At 37.4% G+C, this 25875-nt stretch overlaps 1 protein-coding gene across 1 annotated transcript in view; it reads left to right on the top strand.

Annotated features, from left to right (window-relative positions):
- DMD (dystrophin) overlaps positions 1-25875 on the top strand; it is a 2325391-nt gene that overhangs the window by 1667327 nt on the left and 632189 nt on the right. The window contains 1 exon segment of the mRNA XM_043994767.1: positions 16904-17115. Coding sequence (XP_043850702.1) covers positions 16904-17115 — 212 coding nt within the window.

Genomic DNA, 25875 nt, shown 5'->3' on the forward strand with positions numbered 1-25875 from the left:
AAGTACATTGCTGTTCTCAATGGAAATTTCTATCAATTTCTAAGTATACACAATGTAGCCATTTTATAATTTATGTAATATAATTATAATTTACATATTTATATCATAATACTAGCATGTAATTAAACATTTGTGTATAAACACATACATATATGCATATACACATATATATGTGTACATACATGTATATGTAAGCATATATTTCAAAGTAAATTGAAGACTTCCTTGTAGGGCTCAGACTATGAAAAATCATTGATTAAGCTATTATTAATATTACTCATCTGTATAATAGTTTATTTAAGCAATAATAGTCAGAGGTTTAAGATAGAACAAGTAAAAATATGAAAAAATTAGAAAGAAAATATGATTAAACTATTATTTCTATGATTATTATTATATGGGTTCTCACCAATAAGAACCTCATAGCCTCCTATATGTAACAGTAATTGGTGGGAATAAGAATAGGAACCTGCAGACATACTAGGGAACTGTTGTAAAGCAATAGTTCAAAGATAAGGTGATATTTATCTAGGTAAAGGGAGTGTTGCTGAAATAGAAGAGGCAGAAATAGAAAGATAATTGTAGTCTAGACATGAGGTAAGACATACATAAAGGGACAAAGCATGACTCCTGGTGAAACAACTCTAATCCTTAAATCTTGTTTATGTTTCTTATACATTATTGCTAACTAAAAAACTCAATGCTGGGAGCATCTGTTATCCTGATTTTTTTTTTCTTAATTGTCATATGGGAAAAATAAAAGAGCCATGAATCTAATCAGAGGACCTAGTTTCTTGATTTGGCCTTTGTGTGATCTTACTTACTTAAGCTCTCTAAGCCTCGGTTCCCACATCTGTAAAATAGGTTTAATGATATTTGTACTACCTGCCTCATATAGTTGTGGTAAGGCTTAGATGAGAAGATCTACGTCAAATGCTTTATAACCTGCGCTGTCTACATGTCATTTCTTGTGGTCTATTAATAGGCCATTCTGAGGTAAAAACTTAGATACCAAGTGTAAGATGTGTTTTAAACTGAGTAATTTTTTTCCAAAGACCTGATAACTGTACCCAGAAAAAAATTCTCCTCCTCTCCAACTTCCTGAATATCTATTTTAAGAACTTGACATGTCCTAGGTAATTATCTGATCTCTCATAAAATTGTTAACTTCTTGATGCCAGGAAAGATCCTATTAAGGATAACTGCTATTAATTTAATATTTTGCATAGCTAGGTCACATGGGGGATAGAGTACCAGGTCCGGAGTCAGAAAGACCTAAGTCCAAATACAGTCTCAGACATTTACTACTTCTGTGATGTTGAGCCCATCACTTAACCCTGTTTGCCTCAGTTTCTTCATCTGTAAAGCAAGCTGGAGAAGGAAAGGGGAAACCAATCCAGTATGTTTGCCAAGAAAACCTCAAATGGAGTGACTAAGAGTCAGACATGACTGAATTGACTCAACAACAACAAAATTTAATGTTCTGCATGTTTACATAGTATTGTTTTTTTGTTTGTTTTTTTTTTTGGGGGGGGGTTGGTGAGGCAATTGGGGTTAAGTGATTTGCTCAGGGTCACACAGCTAGTGAGTGTCAAGTGTCTGAGGCTCGATCTGAACTTAGGTCCTCCTGACTCCAGGGACAGTGCTCTATCCACTGCGCCACCTGGCTTCCCCTACATAGTATGTTATATAGCTATTTACATATGTCATTGGAACCTCACAATCACTTTGTTTGGGAAGTACTATGGGAATCATTATCTCTATTTTGTAGCTGAGGAAAGTGAGGCTCAGAACCTGTGGACACAAAGCTAGTGTCAGAGATGTGATTTAAAAGCAGGTTTTCCTGACTCCAAGTCCAACAACCTAATCCAGTCCAACTTTTAATCATTCATTGTGTAAATACACACTCAATAAGTGCTTATAGAAAAAGAATGAATAATATCAGATTTAATCCTGTCCTATTTGTAAGAAATATTTTAAAAGTGTAGATTGGCTTAAGGTACTAGTGGATTAAACTTGTGCTTTCATTTCTTGTGTTTTGATTTCTTTCTCTTTGCTTTGATGATCGAGATAACCAATTAAAGAAAGGTTTGAACAAGATTTTCTTGCCATGTTACAAACGGTTGAAAATATAACAGGTCTATTATGTACAGAATTCTAAATATGGTTCCATATATTTTTTCCTTTTACTATGTAAATGATCTGCCTTCCTGTTTAACAGGGATTTTCATTAAAATTAGCACAATTTTACTCTTTAGTTTCCATAGTTTCCCAACCATCTGTCTAAGCTGGAGTTCTTCTATTTCCTGTGCTTTTCTTCTGAGGTTGTATAGTCATAAATTCCTTTTTTTTCTCCCCCAAAAGCCCATACATTCACTTTAAGTCTCCTGAATGGGATAGGTTGCAAAAGGCAAAAATTATCACTATATGGGCCCTGAGGCAGACAACTTGATTCTTGTACCCTCCTACCTCTTCTGCTTTTGAGCAGCATTTCAATAGAAAATATACAAAAGGGAGTCACCAAGCTAAGCATACTTTCAGAATACTTTTATTTTAGAAGCATGAATAAAAATGTTACCAACTTTATGTTGCAGAAACTATGAGTACAGCATTTTCACACATGGTAATGAGAATAGCAGTCTCAGAAGGTGAGTTGCTCCTTCTCCTTGCCAAACTAACCTCATCTTCTGCACCATCTATTCCATTCCTATCATGACCTTATTCCATCAGTCACCCCTTCTCATATACACTTGTACATCTTCGATATCTGCATAACCTTTAACAAAGCCTTTCTCTGACCCCGTCACTCCCTTCAGTGATTGTTCCAACTCACTTTCCCCTCCTTCTGCCAAATTCCTGGAAAGAGTATCTTATGCTCATACTTCTTCATTACCCACTCTCCCCTCAACTACTTACAGAGTGACTTCCATCCACCCCACCCCCTCCATTCTGTAACAGCTCTCCCAAGTACATTCATGATCTTCTTTTGTCATGGTTCATTTTTTATTTGTTTTTGTCCTCGTCTTCTTTGACCTTTCTATAGGATTTGACACTGGGTCATTTGACCTACTGTATACTCTCTCTTGCCTTGGCTTCTGGGAAATTACATTCTCAGTATTCACCTACCTTTATTGATGCCTTTTAATTTTTACATTCCTAACCCCCAAAGAAAACGATATCTCCAAAAAAGTGGTATCTCCCTCCTCAGATTTCTCATAGCACTTTCTGTAGACCTGCCCTTTGCACTTATCTCTCTCATATCACAATTTTTTTATATAGGTGGCTTTTTTCTCCTGTTGGAATGTAACCTTTAGACCACAGTCTGTACAATATTTGTGTCCCTGTCACTTCCCATAGTAACTTGTACTATGAACTCTTCATAAATATTTGCTGATTCAAAGAATCAATGAACAAATGTAGAGTGAACATTAACATGCTATTTAATGCTTACAAAAGAGACTACACATAGCTTTTGTATTTGACGTTCACAGCAACCATATGTGGCAGACCATGTAAATACAATAATTTTCCCTTTTTGCATATGAGTTTTAGAGAGTTTAAATGGCTTGTTTATTCATTGCAGCATACCTTCTTCTGTGTCATTGTAATTATTATGGTCCATTTGTATAATGCATTGCAACTGGTAAATGTCTATTTTTAGGAAAATCCTCTGAGGTTAAAAAGCATAAATCTTATCTCCATTTCATAAATGAGGGCACTGAAGCTTAGGTAAGCTAAAAGAATTGTCCACATCCTTTCATGATTCATAAGTGATGGAACTGAAAGTGGGATCTGGGGTTCTTGACTACAGGTCTAAGTCTTTTTCTCCTCCACCAAGAGGTCAGCCTAGTAATGAGACCACATAGCAATGTACCTAAGAAAATAATGCTTACAAAAATAGGAAAAATGTCTTCGTGAATTTTCTCAGATTCCTGCTCCTTCTATCATTCATGACCTTTATTTCTTCCAAGTGTATCTTACCTTATATCTATTTAATTGCCCAGTCAGCATTGCTCCCTGCCTATCAGAAAGCCCTATGGTAGTTGTTCTCAGTTCACTCTGCAAAGCTAGTGTATTTAAAAAAAAATTTCCTCTCTTTAAAATATATGTAACTGTAAAAGGAGGGTGTGCTGCCTGAAGTGAGGCAGAGAAACAATAGGTAGATACATCTGAGTGGTGCCTCCTCAAATATGTAAAGAATGAGAAGGAGGCCTCCAGCACATTGAACAGATCCTTTGTGGAAAAACATGAACAAGAATCACACAGGAGCAAAGTGTGTAGTGGGGTGGGGTGGGAAGGAAAGGTAGTACAAAATGATACCATGCACAGAGCATTGGAATTGGAGCCTGGGTTCAAATCCTAGCTCTGCCTGCTCCTTACTTTCTTCATGGTCTGGAAGGTCACCTCCCTTTTCTGAGTTTCCATTTCCTCCTAATTAGAAAATAGAGGGTTAGGGTATCTGACCTTTAAGGTCCTTTCTAGCTCTAAATTGATGATCCAGTCATCCCATAAAGTACAAATACTAATTATAGCTTTTCTAGAGAACCATTTTAGGATAGTCACATAAGTACAAAAGTATGCTTTCAGATTAGCCATTTTCATAAAATCTTATAGATGATAATACCACTTCTTGCCATGACCAAATCAAAATGTTTTGATAGTGATTGTTATCAATAGTATATTCTTGTGAATATTTTCATTCAACAATCAATGAATAAGCATTTGTTAAATACCTACTATGTTCCAGGCACTTTGCAGGCTGCTATGAATACAAATACAAAGAATGAAGCAATTGCTATTCTCATAGGAAACTTAGATTCATTTAGCATTGCTATTTAAGTCCCCACTTAGCTTCAGCTGACTGAAGGTTTAATAGCTGGATTTAGAAAGAAAAAACTGGTTCCTGGATAAAAAATATTGTCTAAGCTTTAAAGCACCATATAGATGTGAACTGTAATTGCCTTTATTGTGGAATGTGAATGTGATTGAGTGAACTTATATTCAAGTAAGCATTTTCTTCACTCACTAAAACAGTAACAAACCTGTTATTACTATTATTGCTACTACAACTACTACTAATAATAATAATAACATATTTGAATACAAGTACTGAGATGCCATCTGCTAAGTTGTAGGGGGAAATTGTCTTCTTCATTTATGGATATTTAAAATATTTATATTCCAATGAGTATGCCCATTTCCATGAACAATTCTTCCATGATGAATAGGTTTTATTTTGTGTGTTGTTTATGGGTAACAGAGTAATAAATTTGGGATGCTAGAATTGTAAAAGACTCCTTTATGCTATTTTAATGAACTAGCCTTGAACCCTTTTTGTTGTTAATTCCTTTTTTGTTACATATGGTGCTTAATTAATTGAAGGCTGGTGCAGAGGGGACAGATGGATTATTCAAAAGACATGCTGACATGTTGTGTTTGTATCATATTTAAATATTTTCTAGGCCTAGTGCTACTTTTTGATAAACTGAAATATTTTACATAGCTTTCTTTCACTTGGCTCCTAACTTTCATCCCATAAAGTTGTTATGTTACACAAAATGATAATCTAATAGCTAGAAAGGAGAGGTTGATAATAGCTCATATTTAAATAGTACTTTACTGTCTATAAAGTGCCTTCCCCAAAACAACATCGTGAACATTGTGAAGTGATTCATCTGAGTGTTATTATCCTCATTTTACATAAGAAATTAGAGCTCAGATAAATTAATTGACTTACCCAAGAATTACACCATTAGTTAATGTGAGAGCCACAACTCAAACTAAGGTTTTCTTTCTTTCTTTCTTTCTTTCTTTCTTTCTTTCTTTCTTTCTTTTTAACATTTGTTTGTTTTTGTTTTTGTTTTTAAGGTTTCAGGTTCAAATTCTATCCCTCCTTCCCCTGCCCCCTCCCTGAGATGGTAAGCAATCTGATATAGGTTATATATGTGCAATCACGTATAACATTTCCATATTAGTCATTTTGTGCAAGAGGACTCAAAGAAGGAAAAAAAGGGAGGGAGGGAGGGATGTAGGGAGGAAGGAAGGAAGGAAGGAAGGAAGGAAGGAAGGAAGGAAGGAAGGAAGGAAGGAAGGAAGGAAGGAAGGAAGGAAGGAAGGAAGGAAGGAAGGAAGGAAGGAAGAAAGATTCTGCTTCAGTCTGTATTCACATAATATCAGTTCTTTCTCTGGAGGCAGTTAGCATTTTTCATTATGCATCCTCAACTAAGATCTTTCAACACACAGTCCTGTGCTCATTCCATTAGATCATCTAGTTCTAAGAAATCACTTTTCCACAGAGACCATTCCATAAGTGGAATAATTTACCTGCTTCATGCAGACCAGTACCGTGACTAGGACAAGGCAATGGGAGCCTTCAAGTGTCCAAGGGTAGGCAAGGTGAAATAGTGGGGGAGGGATGCCCCAAAACAGAGATTAAAAGGGCAACTGACAGCATATATGCTTTTCTAAAGTGGGACAAGGCAAGGAGAGCCTATGTGACAGATTTTGGTTAGAGGAATGTTAATTTTCTTGCAAGGTTCTTTGGGTGATCCCAGAATAGCCCTGGAGGAACCCAAACCGTCAAACAATCTGAGGTGAAGGGGATGTTGGCACGGGCCTAGCAAGTCTGCCCCTGCTCCTTTCACCCAACAAGTTGCTTTCCTCCTTGCCAAATGTGATTTCTCCAAAAGCAACCTGATCTTGCTTCATAGTACATCTTGTAGCCTAGGGGATGGGGAGGGCAATCCAGCAACCAGAATCAGAATTAGAGGGTTGCTCAGTTAAAGCCTATTATTGTTTTTTGGATGGAGGTGGTATTTCAGGTGAGTGATGAAGGCTGAGGAAGGTATTCAGCATCTCTACATCTTCTGCTGGGCTGTGCATTCCTAGAGATACATCTGCCCCTCCAGTCTAGGGACTTTTACTTTGCCCCATGGTTTTACCCTCCCTGTCTTCTTAAACTTTCATGAGGTCCAGAGCCCAGGAGATGGTCAAGAGGGCCACCCCTGTGAGGGGAGATAGGTGTTTTAGGGGTAATATCCCAACCCTTTCCCTCATGCAAATTAGGTAATTCCCCCCCACCCTTAAATGGTATTGAGATCTTCCTGAAAGTAGCTAAGGCAGGAGAAGAAGGGAGTTCCTGAGACCCCCATCACTAGTTCCCTTAATTAAAGTTTTTCTCTCCCAAGGTGCTTAAACTTTCCCAGGGTTTGGAGGGGATGAGAGTAAGGTTGATTTAAGAGTCGGAGTCTGCCTTGAAGTATTCATGGGGTACCATTGCTACTTAGCTGTTTGTTCTGCGTCATACATAATACCAGGAATCAATGCTATGGAAGAGCAAATTCTCTGCCCCCACAGAGAAAGGCCAAATTCTTTTTTTTTTAATTTTTTTTAAGTGAGGCAATTGGGGTTAAGTGACTTGCCCAGGGTCACACAGCTAGTAAGTGTTAAGTGTCTGAGGCCAGATTTTAATTCAGGTACTCCTGACTCCAGGGCCAGTGCTCCATCCACTGTGCCACCTAGCTGCCCCGAAAGGCCAAATTCTAACAACCAAGGCATGTAGGTGGTGAAGTGGATAAAGGGCTGAACCTAGAGTGAGGAAGACCTCAAATCCAACCTCAGACACTTACTAGCTGTGTGACCCTGGGAAAGTCACTTAACCCTGTTTAGCTCAGTTTCCTCATCTGTAAAATGAGCTAGAGAAAAAAAAAATGATAAACCAACTGGTTTGTATCTTGCACAAGAAAACCATAAATGGGACCATGAAGAGTCAGCCAACAACAGCAACAAAGTTAAAAGCAATGGAGTGGGAGTCAGGAGAACTAAGTTCTAGACACTCACCCTCCCCCAGCATTAACTCTGGAGATTTCCATTTCTTCCTCTTAAAAATAAAAGGGTTAAGGGGCAGCTAGGTGGCACAGTGGATAGAGCACCGGCCCTGGGTTCAGGAGGACCTGGGTTCAAATCCGGCCTCAGACCCTTGACACTTACTAGCTGTGTGACCCTGGGCAAGTCACGTAACCCCAATTGCCTCACATAAATAAATAAATAAATAAATAAATAAATAAATAAATAAATAAATAAATAAATAAATAAATAAATAAATAAATAAATAAATAAATAAATAAATGAAGGAATGAAGGAATGAAGGAATGAAGGAATGAATGAATGAATGAATGAATGAATGAATGGAAGAATGAATAAATAAATGAATAAATGAATAAGGGTTAGATGAACTGGTCTTTCACTCCATTTGACTCCACCTTAGCTCATCTTCAGTTCCACTAAGACTCTATGGGTTTTTCCTTATGACCCTGAGCGAGTAATTCACCTCCTCTTGGAGTTTCCACTTCCTTTTTGATGAAACGAAATTCTACTGCCTAGATAGTACTAAGGTCCCTTCCAGCACTTAAATGATACTTCAACACTTTGGTTTTGTCTTGTTTTATTTTGTTTTGTTTCGTTTTGTTGGTAATAGGGGAAATGAGAAGGGAGCAAAAGTACTCTAGTTGCTGGAAGGGTCACCACTCCAACACAGCCTCCAGTCTTGAATGATTACACTTCTTGAAGGTTAAATGGGAAGGGATAACGGACCTTAGTACATGGTCATCCAGAATAATGACTTAAATAGGAACATTGCTCAATGGTCTGATTCCACTAGCAATAGAAGGGTGAGCAGCCTGCCCAGCAGGGGCTTCAGGCTATCCCAGTGTCTTTGTCTACTCCCCACAAGCCCCACTTAATGCTGCCTTTCATCCTGCTTACTTTGGACAGATAGGGTCTGTGGTCCTTGCACCAGATGTTATTCCTCATTACAACTCTGGTGATGAAGAAGCTGAAATGATGACTACAGAATGTTTTACATCCACTCACAGAGAATCTGTGCTCCATGTATTTTTTATTACTTTCTGAAATTTAACTGTTTTATGGACAAGTAAAATTAGATTATAAAATCACAACCCTGATTGTCTTTTCAACTCAACTATCACTGTTTGGACATCATAGGGATAGAGACAGCACTTAGCACATAGTGCCTGGCACATAATAGGTATTTCATAAATGCTTGTTAACTTACCTGGACCTGTGTGATAGGGAACTCCCAGTTGTGGAAACTCACACTACCAATACAGGGTAGCACCTTCTCTGCAAAATGTACTCTTGAAGAGTTCATTAGGGCACTGAGTTATTAAGTGACTTGACCAGGGTCTCATAGATAGTATGTATATATTGGAAGCAGAACTTGTCCTCAACTATTCCTATTTTTGAGGTCAGTCCTAATGAGATATCTGTCTATGCCATGCTGCCTCTCAGCTACATTCTAATATTTCTAAATGTCAGAGGCTGTGAGAAAGGAGGGAGAGTTAGGGATTCAGATAATAGAATACTCTTTTAAGAGTACTGCCTCATTTCCCTTTGGTGAAGGTTTGTTGTTGATCAGTAGTTCAGTCATGTCTGACTCTTAATGATGTCATGAACCTGTCCATGAGATTTCTTGGCAAACATACTGGAGCGGTTTGCTAATTCCTTCTCCAATGTATCCCCATTTTACAGATGAGGAACTGAGGGAAATGGGGGTTAAGTGACTTTCCCAGGGCCACACAGCTAGTAATTGATTGCATTTGAACTCAAATCTTCCTGACTGCAGGTCTGATGCTCTATCTACTGTACCACCTAGATGCCCTATTGAGGAAAGGAACCCTGCTCTATAAAAGAGTCTCAGGGATACACTTTTGGTCTGATCTGAAAATTTGAAGTCCTAAATTTTGTGTCCAGCCCTTTTATGTTGCACAACTTAGACACACCATTTAATCTGTAGTCTTTCCCTCTCTGAATCTAAGAGCAATTATCTCCTTTCTCAGTCAATCAAGAATTTATTTCACAGTGATTCTATAACTTGTTAGAATTACTTATAGTACCCTTAATCAGAAAGCACTTAACATTTGGAGAAATTGTCACTACTTATTACATATTATTCCCTTTCATCCAAGTTCTGCTCTCAGAGGGAATGGAATTCTTTGGCTTCTTATATATGATCCATGGACTAAAGAGGAGCTGAGTTCCAAAGAGACAGGATTGCTTCCTCTCACCTCAAGGAAAAGCTATTATGAGAGGTAGTGAGTAGTTCCAGGAGCAAGAAGTAAACAGGAACCTGAAATTGGAACAAGATTTTTTTGGGCCTGGGGGGTTTTGTTTTGTTTTTGTTCATGTTTTATATTGTTTTTGTTTTTAATACAAAAGAGTCACAAAATGGGAGTTAGTGGCCAGGTGGCTACAGATAAGACTGCCATTGATTTCTACAGCAATCTTGTTGCATGGATACAGAGTGCTGGGAAGAGAGAGGCTGAGCAGGAGATTTGATTTAGGTCAGATGAGCAAGAGCAATGAAGAAAGGAGATTGAATGTTATGCAGATCAAGTCAGCAATGGTTGGTGTTGAGAGTTAACAGGATACATTTTGGTTGCTGTCACTGCCATCACTGATGGCAAATAGGCCAGATGAGGCCAGAGCTAGGTATATTCATGAGGAAGCGATAAACTTCTCCTTGACTGAGAATTCATGCAAATGAAACGTGTTTTCCCATTCCCTCTTCCCCCAACCCATCTGCATCCTTTGTATATGAAAGCACAAGTACCTAATCCAAAATATTTATGTTCTTTAAGTTTGTTCATAATTCCTGATTTAATTAGTACATTCATGGCTGCTTATTGTAGATAAAACATGGTCAAGCAATTTGATTTGTATGTTTCATTATTTGTGAAAACAGTTGCAAACGAGAGTTAAAAGTGACAATGCTTATGGCGGATATTGACTAGGGAATCGGGAGTAATATTGAAGAGAATGATATTGATTTATTCATTTTAATGATTGTCCCAAAGTGGATTAAGCTATGCCCTCAGAAAAAGTGAGTCAATTGTCATTGCCATTTGAAGGGAGGCTGGGCTGGAAAGTGATGCTGCCCTCTGCATTTTCTTCTTACCCCTTCCCCATGCTATGCAGAGAAATCTCTCCAAAGGGATGGTGTCTAGGCTGGTGACTAAAAGAGCAGATTATACTCAATAAAGAAAAGAAAGGAATGTCTATACTAGGCCAACAATGCCCCAGTTCCAAGGTCAGGAGTCATTAAGAAGGAGTGAGCACTATTCCCATTCATTTTTCCCCTCAAACAGACCTCAAGATCCTAACATTGGCAGTGTAAAGGATGTGTGTGTGTGTGTGTGTAGATAGATAGAGATATGTGTGTATGTGTGTGTGTGTGTACGTGATGCTACCTATTATTATAATGTGAGCTTCTTGAGGGGAAAGACCTTCGTAATTGCATTTATACCCACAGTTCCTGGCACAGACTAGGCTCTTAATAAATGCCTGTTGTTTTTCTACAAGCACCTTGCCTTGAAATTTTCATAGTAATATACATCTGCCACTTTTGTGCCAACTCATCCAACTTCCCAACATCTCCTTGTAAATTTTCCCTTTTAGCTTGGCATTTCACTACCCAGAATAGTTAGTGTCATCTGGAAGCTCTGATTTCACAGTGTGCTCCCTTCTTTGTATTATTTTTATATGATAAAAATCAAACCTAGCACAGATCCTAAAGGAATATCACATCTTATACTCCTCCATGCATAAAACCAAACCAAACCAAACAAAAATAATTCAGTTTGTTTCAAAGAACTTCATAAGTGACACTGTGAGATAAATAATGCAAGTAAGGCCATTGTCATTTTAGAGGATGAGGCTAGCTTAAAATGGTTAAAGAATTTACCCAAGGTCACTCACCTAATTAATGAGGACTGATTGGGAATTAAAACTCAGTTTTCCTGCCTTTCTGCTTTTTAATTTTTTTCACTTTCCCCTAAAGCTTGCTAACATTATTCTCAATTTTCAAACCTGAAATTATGGATGAACTTAAAATGAAAAAAATAACTGAAGTGAACTTTGTTCTTTAACTATACAAATTCAAAAGTACTGTCAGATATATTTTAAATATCCTTTTCCTTTTTCCCTACTATGTCTTTTATAGTTGTTGTATTTCAAGAATGAATATAAAGCTCAAGTGTAGGTAGTAAAAAAGAAGGGGAAAAAACTTCAGAAGAGAGATGTGCTAGTATGCAATCAGCTCATTAATTTCATTTTTGCCCATGAATAAAATGTGAAGACTCTTTCTCTGCAACATTGTAAGATGATCACGTAATCACTGGGATTCAAATCTGACATTTCTGGATATACATAAGTCTGGATCCATGCTGATTCCCATGCTGTCACTCTCGGCCTTAGGACCAGTTATTTATTTTCTTTTATTATCTGACATCTATTTACTCCACAAATGAGTTGACATTTCCATGATGGACTTCTGTGAGAAGAAATCTGTAAATCTGGCTAGCTCTTCAATTATAGCACTGCACAGATTGCCTGTGTTTATATGCCTATATTTTATTATTATTTTACTTTTATAAGTCAGTTGAATCTGTTATAAACTCAGGCTAACAGTATGGCCCCTCCCTAGCAGCCATACACTACAAAAATTCATGGTTGGAATAGAACTCTCTTGGTCATATGGCAAGTGTTGATAGGTTTTGCTGTTTGGAATTGTTGCCAAATTAACCTGATTTCTACCTCTGTTAATGGTCATAACCAGTATACTTGCATGGGCAACTTGGTGGCTTAGTAGATAGAGAGCTAGGCCTGGAATCAGGAAGAGCTGAGCTCAAATAGGGCCTTACTAGCTGAGACCGCAGGCACGCCACTTAACCTGTGTTTGCTTCATTTTCCTCATCTGTAAAATAGGGATAATGAGAACACTTAACTCCCAAGATTGTTGTGAGGATCAAATGAGATAGTAATTGTAAAGCCCTTTGCACAATTCCTGGCACATAGTAAGTGCTATATAAATTTTAGCTTTTATTATTGCATTATTTGACATCTTTCCTTTTCCAAATTTTCTTTTGCCTTGTCAAAACTTCTCAAGTACAGTGTTTGTTTGAGTCTTTGGTTTTTTAATTGGTTTCTATAGTTTCTACTATGTGTGTCAGTTGTATTAATTAATTACACTATTTTCATTTTATTAAATAATAGAATTGGTGAATACTAGCCAGGATTTCCTAGTTTGTTATGACTCCATTTTAGTCTCTTGTACGGCTATTTTCTGAAATAGTCTTAGGTTTGTATATATAATGCTGTATTAATTTTTTATTAACTCACATTTAAAGCCCATTTGCTGCTATACAGATTTATCAAAATCATGATACTTTTATTCTCATTTTCTTTACCCTCTATTAGAAAAATTTTATAAGGGCAAGAACCATGTTTAATTATTAGGGTTTTACCTAGGAGTCAAACTGACCTCATGGAACTACTTGGATTTGAATGATAGGAACAATGAATGGTAATTGATTTATTCTCAGATCAATCATTTGACCCCACTAGAAACTGGGAACTTCTAAAATTAACCGAGCCCTAGGTTTTTAGTTGCTCACCAAACTAATAGAACCTGGGCAAATGAATAACAGAAATAACAACTATGATTCATGCTTACATAATGAAGTTTGCAAAGTACTTTATAAATATATATATATATATATATATATATATATATATATATATAAACTTCACCGAAAACCTGTAAAGTGGGAAGTATAATTATTTCCATTTTATAGATGAGAAAACTAAAGTTGAAGGGGTTAAGAGATTAGCTTAAATAAAGTTTGATAGAGCTGATAAGTATCTAAATAGTAAATATTTCATCAGAACAGGACTAAATAGTAAAGTAAAAAATAGCATCAGCCACATTCTCAAACGAGTATCTTTTGAGAGGCTCTGAAGATTTAACGTCCTAAACTCATGTTACTAATAGCAAATACATGGGCTTAAACTCTCTCTGAAGCTGGAAAGCACTCAGATGGTTCCAGGGTGTGGGACTTTCAGTAGATCTAAGTGTAAGAGCGCCTGCTTGTCTTTCTCCTTTTCAAATACCTAATTTGTAGCCCATCTCCTCTCTGTGTAGCTTCTGACTGTGTTACATCCGCACAGGATGCCCCCATCTTCCTTTCTCTGTGTCAATTACCCTAACATCATATGGTAGGAAAAAATTCTCTAGCCATTTTCCTGAAGGAGAAGCCAGAAAAAAAATCTCCCTTCCTTCCAACCTCTCTAAAATACAGTGAACCTTTAACTTGAATTGAGCATTAAGGGAGAAGTATGCAAGTTGTTTGATTATGATTTCTTTTTAACTAGCAATTGAAATCACTCAGATATGCAGTGATGGGAGTAAGCAGGCCACCTGTTCTATAGGGGTCATGTTGTCCTACAACTTCATGTAACTAACCAATTAATTAAAAAGCATCCTAAAAATCTAAGAAAGCCCTCCTCAGACTTGAATCATTTCAGCAACATATGGCCCTTAAGCCATATATTGAATAGCTAGGAGTTTAAGGAGATAATGGTCAATCAAAGAGTCAATGGTGAATTTTAAAGGAAGGAGGGATGGACTCAAGACTGTGGGTAAGGGACAGACTTCTTTTGGCAGTGGCACTTTTGATCATTAGAAAATAAGGTGAAGATAGAATTTTGTAATAGGCCAGGAATAAAATGGCCAGATCTATTGGAGATTTAGTTACAGGAAGAACAGAAGGGAATATATAATTGAAGCTATGTCAGTATACAAGTATATTATGTTTACTTTAGCTCCAAAGACCTTTTATTTTCATTGCCAATTTCACAAATCAATATTGTGTAAAAGGAAATCCAGTGTATATGTGGTTAAATGGATATAGTGGGCTTTTTACTCACGGGTTTCATAGAGACATGTTTTCTAAGCTCCTACAAAATTTTGAGTGATAAGCTTTGGTTCCATGGACTTACATATGGGAAACTTTCCAATATAATAAATTGAATAGGTCCTTCCAAAATTCCTTTTGAAAATTTCAGTACTTAGAAGATGCTCTGATTTAAAAATTTCGAGCCCAACTTCAGTGTGAACCGCACATGGCCTTCAGTAATCTGACTCTTCATATAATCCCTTGACAGAGTTCAGCTAGATGTTTTTGATTATTATTTTCTGTCATAAGGGATAGTTCGATCTATGTGGGCCTTATGTGACCTGCTGGCTAGTAAGGAGAGATACAAGCGGAGAAGGCCCATTCAACAGACCATTTTGGCTATTTCCATCATATACCCAAGATCTCTTTTGGCCAGAAACCTTCCCTCACTGTGATTGAACAGACTGATCCAAGCAGGACATTTGGATGAAATGTCATCCCAGGCTATAACAGGTTTTTCCATTAAGAAACCTTCACCCATGCATGATTGAACCAGTCTGTTTCTTCCCAAATTGATGCTGACCTTGTTTAAAAGAGGGATATGTGTATCATCATGAATTAAAGTATATAATTTGCAAAACCTATACTGGCATGTTTGTAAATAGTTTCCTATGCTTCTGTAAAAAAATAAAATCAAGCCTTTTTGAGATGTAACTAATAAATTGTTACAGTTTTAGACAAATTTTGGAAAAGATAAGGGTAAATTACATTCTTTTCTATGACTATTTATCAAGACCCAGGCATTACATATTAACAAAGAATAAGGCACTAAATTAGTTCAAAATACTAAACTATAGACTATTATTTTTTAAAGTTCACATCCATATCAATATAATAAAAATTATTTAGTGCTGGGGAATGTTATTATATAGTAAGAAGTGGGGAATATGAAGAATTCAGAGAAACATGTATAAACTGACATACAAGGATAGAAATGTAACCAACAACTACAACAAGATAAGTGAAAAGTTCCCTGAAAGGAAGTGGAACTCTTATCAATGAAAGTCAGTCAAGTTCCTGGAGAATAAATTGTGAAACATCTCCCAACCCAATAACAGAGAGTAAGAGGACCACGGAAACAGATCATTTCAGCCATGGCTATATGTGATCATTGTTTTGGATATTTTTGATTGATATTTTCTGTCATAAGGGATAGTTCGATCTATGTAGGGAGTATAGGGGAGTATAAAGAGGTAAGCTTAGGTTTGACACTGTTCAGGAAATCCACCCTCTTCTCTAAGATTCTGGGGTATTAAGCCACTTAGTTCTCCTCTCCCCAGTGGCCATATCTCAGCCTGTGAAATTAAACCACTGCTTCTCAAAGGTTGAGGCCAGGATACTTTGAGTCCAAGAACTCTCTTCTCTAGCTATATAGATAAGAATATATATAACTCTCTCATACCTCTGCCCCAAGGCAGCCATTAGGGCCTGCTAGAAGTTGTGCCTATTCCTCAGTTTTTTCTTCACTCTACCTACCTGATCTTCTCTCAGGATGTCTCTAAAAAGGTGGAGTCTTCATTCGAATAACCTCATTTACCATCCAAAAAGATGGGCTACTTACTCTTACAACAGTACATAGCACAACTGTTCAAGACAGTTCATCTCTAATCACAATCACCCATAAACCGTGGGGCAACAAGAGGCATGCTACCAAACAAAGGTTCTTATAAGTTCATCAAACTGATCAGAGTAATATCCTGATCAACCCTTTATAAGTATATAACTTTGAGAGAACATGTAAGTGATAAGCATAAATTCAAAGAATAGTGTTCTATTCAGTCTCAAGTATAACTCTAGTAAAAGAATATGATTCAAGGAACTATGAATAGAAATGTGATCAGAAGACTTCAATTTACATTCTTACTTTTGCCATTTATTTTCTGGGTAATCTTGGAGTAGACAGTTGGCAACATCTCAGCTTTGCCATGTGGCAAAGTGAGAATAGAATAGCTGTTTGTAAGACAATAACAACATGTTAAGAAAGTCTATGGCCAGGGTAAAGCATAAGTAATACATATATGCATCTTTAATTTTCAAAGGGAGTCTCCAAACAATATTCATTGTACATTATGATTTTGTTCTTTCATTAGTTGAAAAAATACAGAGTCAGTGGGATGAAGTCCAAGAACATCTTCAGAGGAGGAGACAGCAGCTGAATGAAATGCTGAAAGATTCTGCCCAATGGTTAGAAGCTAAGAAGGAAGCTGAATGGACCCTGGAGAAGGCCAAAGCCAGACTAGAGTCATGGAAGGAGATTCCCTATACAATGGAAGGAATCAGAAAACAATCCACAGAAATTAAGGTTGGTATATGACATTATTTTAAAAGTTAAAGATGAATGAAAGTATATTATTGTTTGAAGTTGAAAGTTTGGTAAACAAACTATATTAGTGGGAATTTACCAAAGTTCTTTAATGAAAACTAATCCATTACTAAAGTAGAGTAGGCTAAACTACACTAGTAGAACAATTGTGCTATAGTAAAATAGTTTTAATTTGGAGAAGCTGAAGCAAATATTCCTCTGATCCCTCACTTTATGCCTTCCATCTCATGTGGGACACAGCATGTCCCCCTGAGAGAAGGCAGCAAGAGTCTTGGCCAGTGTATTCCATCTGCCCTACGCAACTTATCCAAATGTAGGGGGGCTCTACCACTTGCTGTTGCTACCTTGTCTTCAGCCTCCTCAAGGTGAGAAGAGTTGCCAAATATTTCTCTGTTGGCACCCTTCCTTGTGCCTTCCGGCTGCTGCTGGATGCTGCAAATTCTCTGAGAGGAGGCAAGGAGCTGAGCCAGGCATCTTCCATTTGCCCCAAAGCAACGAAGACTCCCATCTGCACCAGTTCCTGCTCCAGCTCCATTTCCATGTCCTGCTTCTGGCCTGATCTCCCAACAAGGTTGTGGAGAACCTCTAGTGCAAAGAGGAGCAATGTTCCCTTTGACCTCACCCATGCAAGGTTGGATTTCTGTCTCCTGTTGCACACTTTCCTGCCTACTCTCCCCCTTTCAGAAGCAAGATGGCAGGGTCTGCCATCTGACCATAGGCCTCCCATTTCATATTACATTTATCTCCAGTCCAGTCTCTAACATCATATGGGGAGAGAAGTGGCACCCTCCACTCAATGATGAACATTCTCACACCTTGTTGTACCCTTCACATCCTAGTGATTCCGAATCATCTAAAACCCATTCCCAACCTGTGTTCAGGCTACTCATATCTACCACCCAATTAAAATCTTGGTAAATTAGGGACCTACTTCTTAAGCACCCCCAGGTCATTTCCCTTCCATCCTCAATGAGTTTGCTACCTAGCTCACAATTTGTCTTTCCTCCTCAACTCCAGCCCTCATACTAGGGAACTTCAAGATACTCATCCTCAAACATACTAACCTCTTAGAATTTGGCTTCTAATCGTTATCACTATACTGAAACTGCTCTCTCCAAGGAACTAACGATCTTTTTTTACTTAATAGTATGGATTTGTTCCTTATTACATGTAAAGATAGTTTTCAACATTCAGTTTTGTAAGATTTTAAGTTCCAAATTTCTCTCCCTCTCTCCCTTTCCTCCCCACTCCCCAAGACAGCAAACAATATGATATGTTATACAGTACAATCATGTTAAGCATATTTCCACACTAATGATATTTTATTTACCAAATCCAATGGTCTTTTTCTTAATCCTAATTCTTCTTGACCTCTGTGCAGCTTTTGACACTGTTGATCACTCTCTCTTCCTCGAAACTCTCTTCTTTCTAGGTTTTAAAGACCCCTCTTTCCTGATTCCTATCCTATTTATTTGACCTCTCCTTCTCAGTCTCCTTTGCTGCAGGTCATTTGCTCATTCAGATTATACTGTCTAGGGGTCAGCTAGGTCGCACAGTAGATAAAGCACCAGCCCTGGATTCAGGAGAACCTGAGTTGAAATCCAGCTTCAAACACTTGACACTAGCTGTGTGACCTTGGGCAAGTCACTTAACCCTCATTGCCCTGCCCCCAAAAAACAAAAAAAAAAGCAGATTACACTGTATAAACATAAGTGTCTATCAGCGTTCTGTCGTAGACTTTTTTCTCTTCTCCCTCTATACTACCTTACTTGGTGATCCCCTTAGATCCCATGGATATAATTGACATCTCTATTGTAATAATTCTTAAGTTTACCTATCCTGTCCTTACCCCTCTGTTGACCTCCAGCCTTGAATCTCCACCTTTTTCAGGCATTTCAAACTGGATATTCAGTAGACATCTTAAACTCAAAATGTCCAAAACTGAACTCACAAACCCTCCCCCCTCCATCTTCCCTCTTACTGTGGAAAGGAACACCAGCTTCTCAATCCTTCAGGCTCACAACCTAGAAACCATCCTGGCCTCAACACTATTTCTCACCCCCAAAAATCTGATATGTTACCAAGGACTGTCAATTTCACCTTTGCAGCCATCTTGCAAACACATCCCCTTCTCTCCTCTTGAAACAGCCACCACTCTGGCACTGGTCCTCATCATCTCACACTTGATGCATCACAGTAGTCTTCTGGTGGGTCGGCCAGCCTCAAGTCTCTTTCTGCTCCAGTTCATCATGCCTTAACTCCACTTATTGGCTTCCCTGGATTCCTTTAAGTACCAACTAAAATCCTATCTTTTATAAGAAACCTTCCCCAACCCCTCTTAATTCCAGTGCTTTCAGTTAATTTATGTCCTATTTTTTCCTATATATAGCTTGTTTTTATAAAGTTACTTGCATACCGTCTCCCCCCCCCCCCAATTAGGTTTTAACACTTTGAGTGCAGGGACTATCTTTTGCCTCATTTTATATCCGCAGGACTTAACACAATGCCTAGCACCTAGCAGGTGCTTAATAAATGGCAGCTAGGAGGTACAGTAGATAGAGTACCAGGCCTGAAGTCATGAAGATCTGAGTTCAAATTCTGCCACATATACTTACTAGCTGTATGACCCTATGCAAGTCATTTAACTTCTGTTTGCCTTACTCTACTGGAGAAGTAAATGGCAAACCACTTCAGCATCTTTGCCAAGAAAACTCCAAATGGGGTCATGAAGAGTCGGACATGAGTAAAACAACTGAACAGCAACAGTAAATGTTTATTCATTGATTTCCAGTCAGGGCTTCTGAGTTTACATCCTTGTTTTCTCCTCACCTCTCATATGACCTCAGACAAGTCACTTCACCTAATAAGACCTCAGTTGCTTTATCTATAAAGTGGAAAGGTTGAACTCAGTTACATTTAAGGTCCATCTTATTTTTAAATCTATGAGTCTATGATAATCAATCTTAAAAGTTAAGTTTACCTCAGTTATCTGAATCTTTTAGGGTAATACTGTTTGGCAGCTTGAATTATCCTAATTGATCTTTGATTCAGCGCTTTCCTTTGGAAAGTTTTCCCAAAGGAATTTGCATGTGGTCAGACTATTATGCATCATTCCTTTTTTTAAAAAAATACATTTTATATATGTAATACAGTAGGGCTTTTATAAAGGAATGTTTACTTCCAAAAGTTTAATAACGCATATACAGATTTACTCCCCGCAGTGTGTGGGAGGCATAATCCTCATCTCCCTTTGATCTACCTTTGACTCTGGGGAGGGGAAGAAGATTATGTTCATTGTTTATCTCAGTTACCATAGTTCCAAATACAAACACCCCTTCATCTCGAGTCCCAGACAATCTGGCTTCTCAAGGCTTCCCTACTTGGCTGGTGGCTGCAACACTCCATCTGCAATCCTGGCTACAAGGTTGCCATGGCTCAAAGTCCTGGTTCTATGTGTATCCCCTCCAGAACCTGAGGCAAAGAAAAAATAACACAGAAGAGAAACAAACATAGCACCACCACCCCATCCCACCCCACCCAGGCCCATTTCTCTGGAATAAAAAGGAGAGTAAGGGAAGGCAAGTTCTCCTCTCTTGCTGGTTCAGTTCATGTCCACAAACAAAAGATGGTGGAAATGATAGCAAATCCCTCAGTCTTACAAGTTTTAAAGATGCAGGCGGCCAGTCAAAGGAGACTTCTCCCACCCATCTCGTAGGGGACACATCAAACTCCATATTACCCAAACTGGGCATACTCAAAACAACAGCTTGATTTACATGATTATCATTTGTTACATTTCCCAGGGGATTTCCCCTTTTGCATCCTAGAGAATGATCCATTATAATAATAATAATAATAATAATAACAAATTAAGATTAAAAATAAAAATAGACATGCAAAAAACTACCCATATCAAAAAAGTCTCACATTATATATAGTGTTCCACCTTCTGTAAAGAATTGGGGGAGGGGGCGGCTAGGTGGCGCAGTGGATAAAGCACCGGCCCTGGATTCAGGAGTACCTGAGTTCAAATTCGGCCTCAGACACTTACTAGCTGTGTGACCCTGGGCAAGTCACTTAACCCCCATTGCCCGGCAAAAAAAAAAAAAAAAAAAGAATTGGGGGAAGTGTCTTCTTTTATCTATTCTTTGAGTCCAAGCTTTATCATTATAATTTTATAATATTCAATTTTGATTTATTGTTCTTTCCATCTTCATTTCTGTATTCATTGTGTGTACTGTTTTCCTGATTCTTCTTCCCTCAATCTTCTTAAGTTCTTATCTCTATATTCAACATGGACATTGTTTCTTAGAGCATAGGAATATGAATTCATGTATCACAGATTGTTTAGCCATTCCTCTTTTAATAATCATCAACACTTTCTAATTTCTGCTACTAAAAAACAGACTACCAAAATATGTTGGTGTATATGGATGGGCCTTTTCTCTTTTTTAAATTTTTTTCATTATATATTACTTTGGAATAAATTCATAGCAGGGGGGTGTTTCCTAGTTGAATTTAACAACCTTATTCTCACTCTCCTCTTCACTCTCCCCACTTCTACCAACCCTCAAGGCAGACAGAAGGGCAGAAAAAGGAAAAACTGAGGAGGATGTCATTTCTATACCATGTCATCAAACAAAACTGTCCAATGAACCTTGTTGCTGGGGAACCCCATGGGTTTTCTCAATGGTGAAGGGAGAAAATGAAGTATTTCTTGCTTTCGCTGATAGTAGTAAGAAGTAACAACAAAGTACAGTGAAAAGAAAGCTAGAATAGGATACAGAAGACGAGCTAGGATTTGAACCTCATCTCCCTGATTTTAAAAACAGTGTATTTTCTGCTATTAAACTAAATGGCTAATTATTAATTAGTACTAACAACTATTTTTAATTTGTACAACTAAAATGATGAGTTATAGGTACACATTGCACAAGAATGTGAACTCTAATGCTGCCTTGTGAACATTTAGCACCATACAAAGGATGACAGTCAAATACCCAGGGGTTTTTTTGTTGGTTTTTTGTCCTACCAGTTTCAGTTTTGACTTTGATGACAATATACAGTCACAGCTCACGATGTTCCTTTATCTTTTTCCCTTGTTCATCTATCTAATCATATACAACTTTTGGGAATGATATTGGTATATCATCTTGCATGGAAGAAGATTTATTCTGTTTAGCTTCAAATGAAAAGAACTAAAAGCAATGGGTGAAAGTTATAAGAAGTCACATTTAGGTTTAATATTAGGGAAAGAAGTCCTAAACTTAGAGCTATTACAACAGTGGATTGGGTTGCCTTGGGAACATTATGGTCCTTGTCATACATTTATAGCTTGAAAGGACCTCAAAAGTCGCCTACTATAGAAGTGTCCAACACACAGCCTGTGAACTGTTCCCAAGTGTCACTGAAACCAGAGTAAAATGTGACTGGGGAATATTTAACAAAATAAATTAAAATGTAACATAACGTGTAAAACATCACATTTTACAGGTACTTTAATAAGTGACCTGCAGAGATCCTGATCTACTAAATAGTGGCTAGTGTTTCTCTTTGAGTTCGATACCAGGGATCAAGTTCAATTCTTCCATTTTTCATATTGGTAAACTGAGACCCAGAAAAAGTACATGATTTTCCCAGAGTCATACAAATGATCACAGGTAGAAACCTGTGGTATTCAAACACAGATACTCTTGTGTCAAACTTGACACTCTTTCTGTGATACTAAAAGGATTCCATTGTTAAGAGGTTTTAAGCAAAAGCTGCATAACCACTTATCAGGTATGTTATAGCAGAGATTTCTTCTCAGGTATGGGTTGACCTAGAAGGTATGTTTAATTCTAAAATTGTGTGAAAATTCTGTTAGTGAGAGTGAATAATACACATATGATGATGTCACAATTGTACTGCACTTTACATTTTTATTTTTTTGTTTTTAATTTATGACACAACATACAGTATATATAGGAAATTAATTTACATTACATGTAAACAATCAAATCTTATAAATGGCAAAAAATAATTTTCAAAAAATTACTGAAACATCAGACCCCTTCATGACTTTTGGGCTACCCTGCACAAAATATATTGTGATTAGTACATAAAATTGTCATGAACAAATTGCATCCCAGGTCCCAGGAAGATAAAAGAAAAGATTTCCAGTTTGTTGGGGTTTAGGGAAGGCTTCATGCTTCATGAGAAATGGAATTTAAGCTGGGTTTTGAATGATAGGGAGGATTTGAACAGTCAGATATGGGTCAGCAAAGGGCAGTTCTGTTGTGTAAATGGAGAAAAAAACATACACCTGGCTTCTTGGACAAAGTAGCAGAACCATTGTCAAGATTCTCTGTCACATAAAATAAATGGGTGAAAAAAATCACATGATATTTTCCACCCTGTCATTATTTCTGCCAAGAAGAACATTCATGAAAGGAGCCCTTGGAGACAACATCAAGATAGACATATAGACAGTCTGTCCTGAATTTTCTTTTCCCTACTTATGAATTCTGTGACTATAAGTTTTAGGCTTGTTATATTGAATGAAAATAGCAGGGAGACAACTTAGGAACCTCCAAGACATTAGTATTGTCATAGAGTATTGCCTTACCTTTTAGACATCATATTGCAGCTCCTTGTCACCTTTTTTCCAGTAAATGGGGATGAAGGTCCCTGGATATACAACACAGCAAGGGCCTCATTGATTATACTAGTTGTAGGAAATTAGAGAAAGAAAAGAAAGAGCTGACATATAGGTCCCAGCAGTTGGTGATAAAAATAAGGGCAAGATGGATGGCATGTCTGGGTAGGGGGAGAGGGAAAAAGAAGTTGGTTGTGGGAAGAGTATTAACCCCTGAAAGGAATCTAAAATGATAGCAAGACTGGAGAGGCCCAAACAGCTTTTAAGATCTTATCTCCTTTGTAAATGGCCTCAAAATATTGAAAGGATCTGATTACAAGAGAAAATGAAAACCCAGGCTCTTAATTAAACTAGAATTATTTTAAATTATCATTCTATTTTAATCTATTCTATCATTTTTGAAATCAAGGGTATGCCTTTGAATAAAAAAATCCACATAGCATCACCAAAATGGAATACATTTTTTTTAGCTTAGCATAAACTTTTGTTTACTTTTTTAGGGGAGCTTTTGTTTCAGATAGATACATGGGTGGGTGGGTAGGTAGGTAGGTAGGTAGGTAGGTAGTATAACGATTGGAATGACACCACCTGCTGGAGAGCTACTGTAGGAAAGCTATGCCATGAGGAGGCGTCTGAGGGCAAGCCATGTGGCTTTTCTTTGGTGTAAGGAAGTGACGTTTGTTTGTGGGAGAAAGAATAGGCTGGCTCTCTTGCTTTTTTTCGCCAGGACTCTTGTGGAGAGCAGAGCAGAACTGTAGCTCCCTGAGATAGATAGATTAATCTAGGCCTTTCTCTCTCTCTCTTCACCAAATTCTTATTCTCCTTAATAAATGCTTAGAAGTCTAAACTCTTGCTAAAGCTTATAAAATTTATTGGCGACCACTCATTAGATATTTTAGACAGTATAGCTAGAATTTTAGCACCTTACAGTAGGTAGGTGGATGGATAGATGGATGGATGGATGCATGGATGGATGGATGGATGGTTGGATAGACAGACAGAATTGCATATTCTTTGAAACAAGTAAAACCACAGCCAAATTTAATCTATGAATAATGGAATAAAGGCATGGGAGTAATATCTTCCTTTCCAATCAGTGACATTATTAATCTCCTTCACAACCAGGAATTTGTTCAGTTTTAACAAAGCAAGAGAGAAAAAAAGAATAATGGAAGTATGAGAAAGTGATCAAATTAAACTTGTTAATAAAGATTCCTTTCCTTTGGAAGAAATCATCAAGTATAAGCAATTTTAAAATATCAGCAATTTAACATTATACTTGGTCAGAGAGATAGCAGATTCTTCCTTCATTTGGAAAGAAGAAATTAAAATGTCTTATGGGATGGAATAAAAAAATATTAATTGATTTTAGATTGCAGTGATACTTGCTTGGCACTGATTTTGGGGTGGGAGAGAGATTATAGATAGCAAGAAAAATGGAAGATATAATGAGAAATTCCTGATGACTGATATCTGCCTCATTCTCTATAAGTTAAAATCAACTCTTAATCGCCTACACTAGTGGAAGAGTATACTCGCATTGATGATAGGAAACACTGGATAATTGGTTTCACCTCCTTGTGGCAATAGCCCCAGGTTCTAAGTTTATCAGTAACAAAGATCGATCCAGGATTTGCAATGAGGCAAGCTTCAGCCAGGGTCTAGGAACTAAGGATACTAAGTCCAGGTGCATTCTTCATAGTTCCTCCCTGCCTCTTTAATTATCAGTGAGTTAAATTCTGGCTTTAGACACTTAGCTATGTGAGTTAGCAAGTCACTTAACCTCAGTTTGACACAATTTCCTGATCTGTAAAATGGGAAAATAATAGCATCTACCTGTCAGGGATGTTGTGATACTCAAATGAAATAATTTTTGTAAAGTGTTTAACTCCATGCCTGGCCCATAAATGCTATAAAATGCTAGCCATTATCATTATCATTATTATTATTATCATCATCACCACCACCACCATCATCATTTACATATATAATTAAATACAAGACATGTGCTAATAAAATGTAAGGTAATGTGGGGAGGGAGATATTAGGTACTGAGGTGATGAAGAAAAGCTTTGAAAGAAGCTAAGAATTCTAAGGCACAA

The sequence above is a fragment of the Dromiciops gliroides genome, chromosome 3 (genome assembly GCF_019393635.1).
Source record: "Dromiciops gliroides isolate mDroGli1 chromosome 3, mDroGli1.pri, whole genome shotgun sequence".
Lineage (NCBI taxonomy): Eukaryota > Metazoa > Chordata > Mammalia > Microbiotheria > Microbiotheriidae > Dromiciops > Dromiciops gliroides.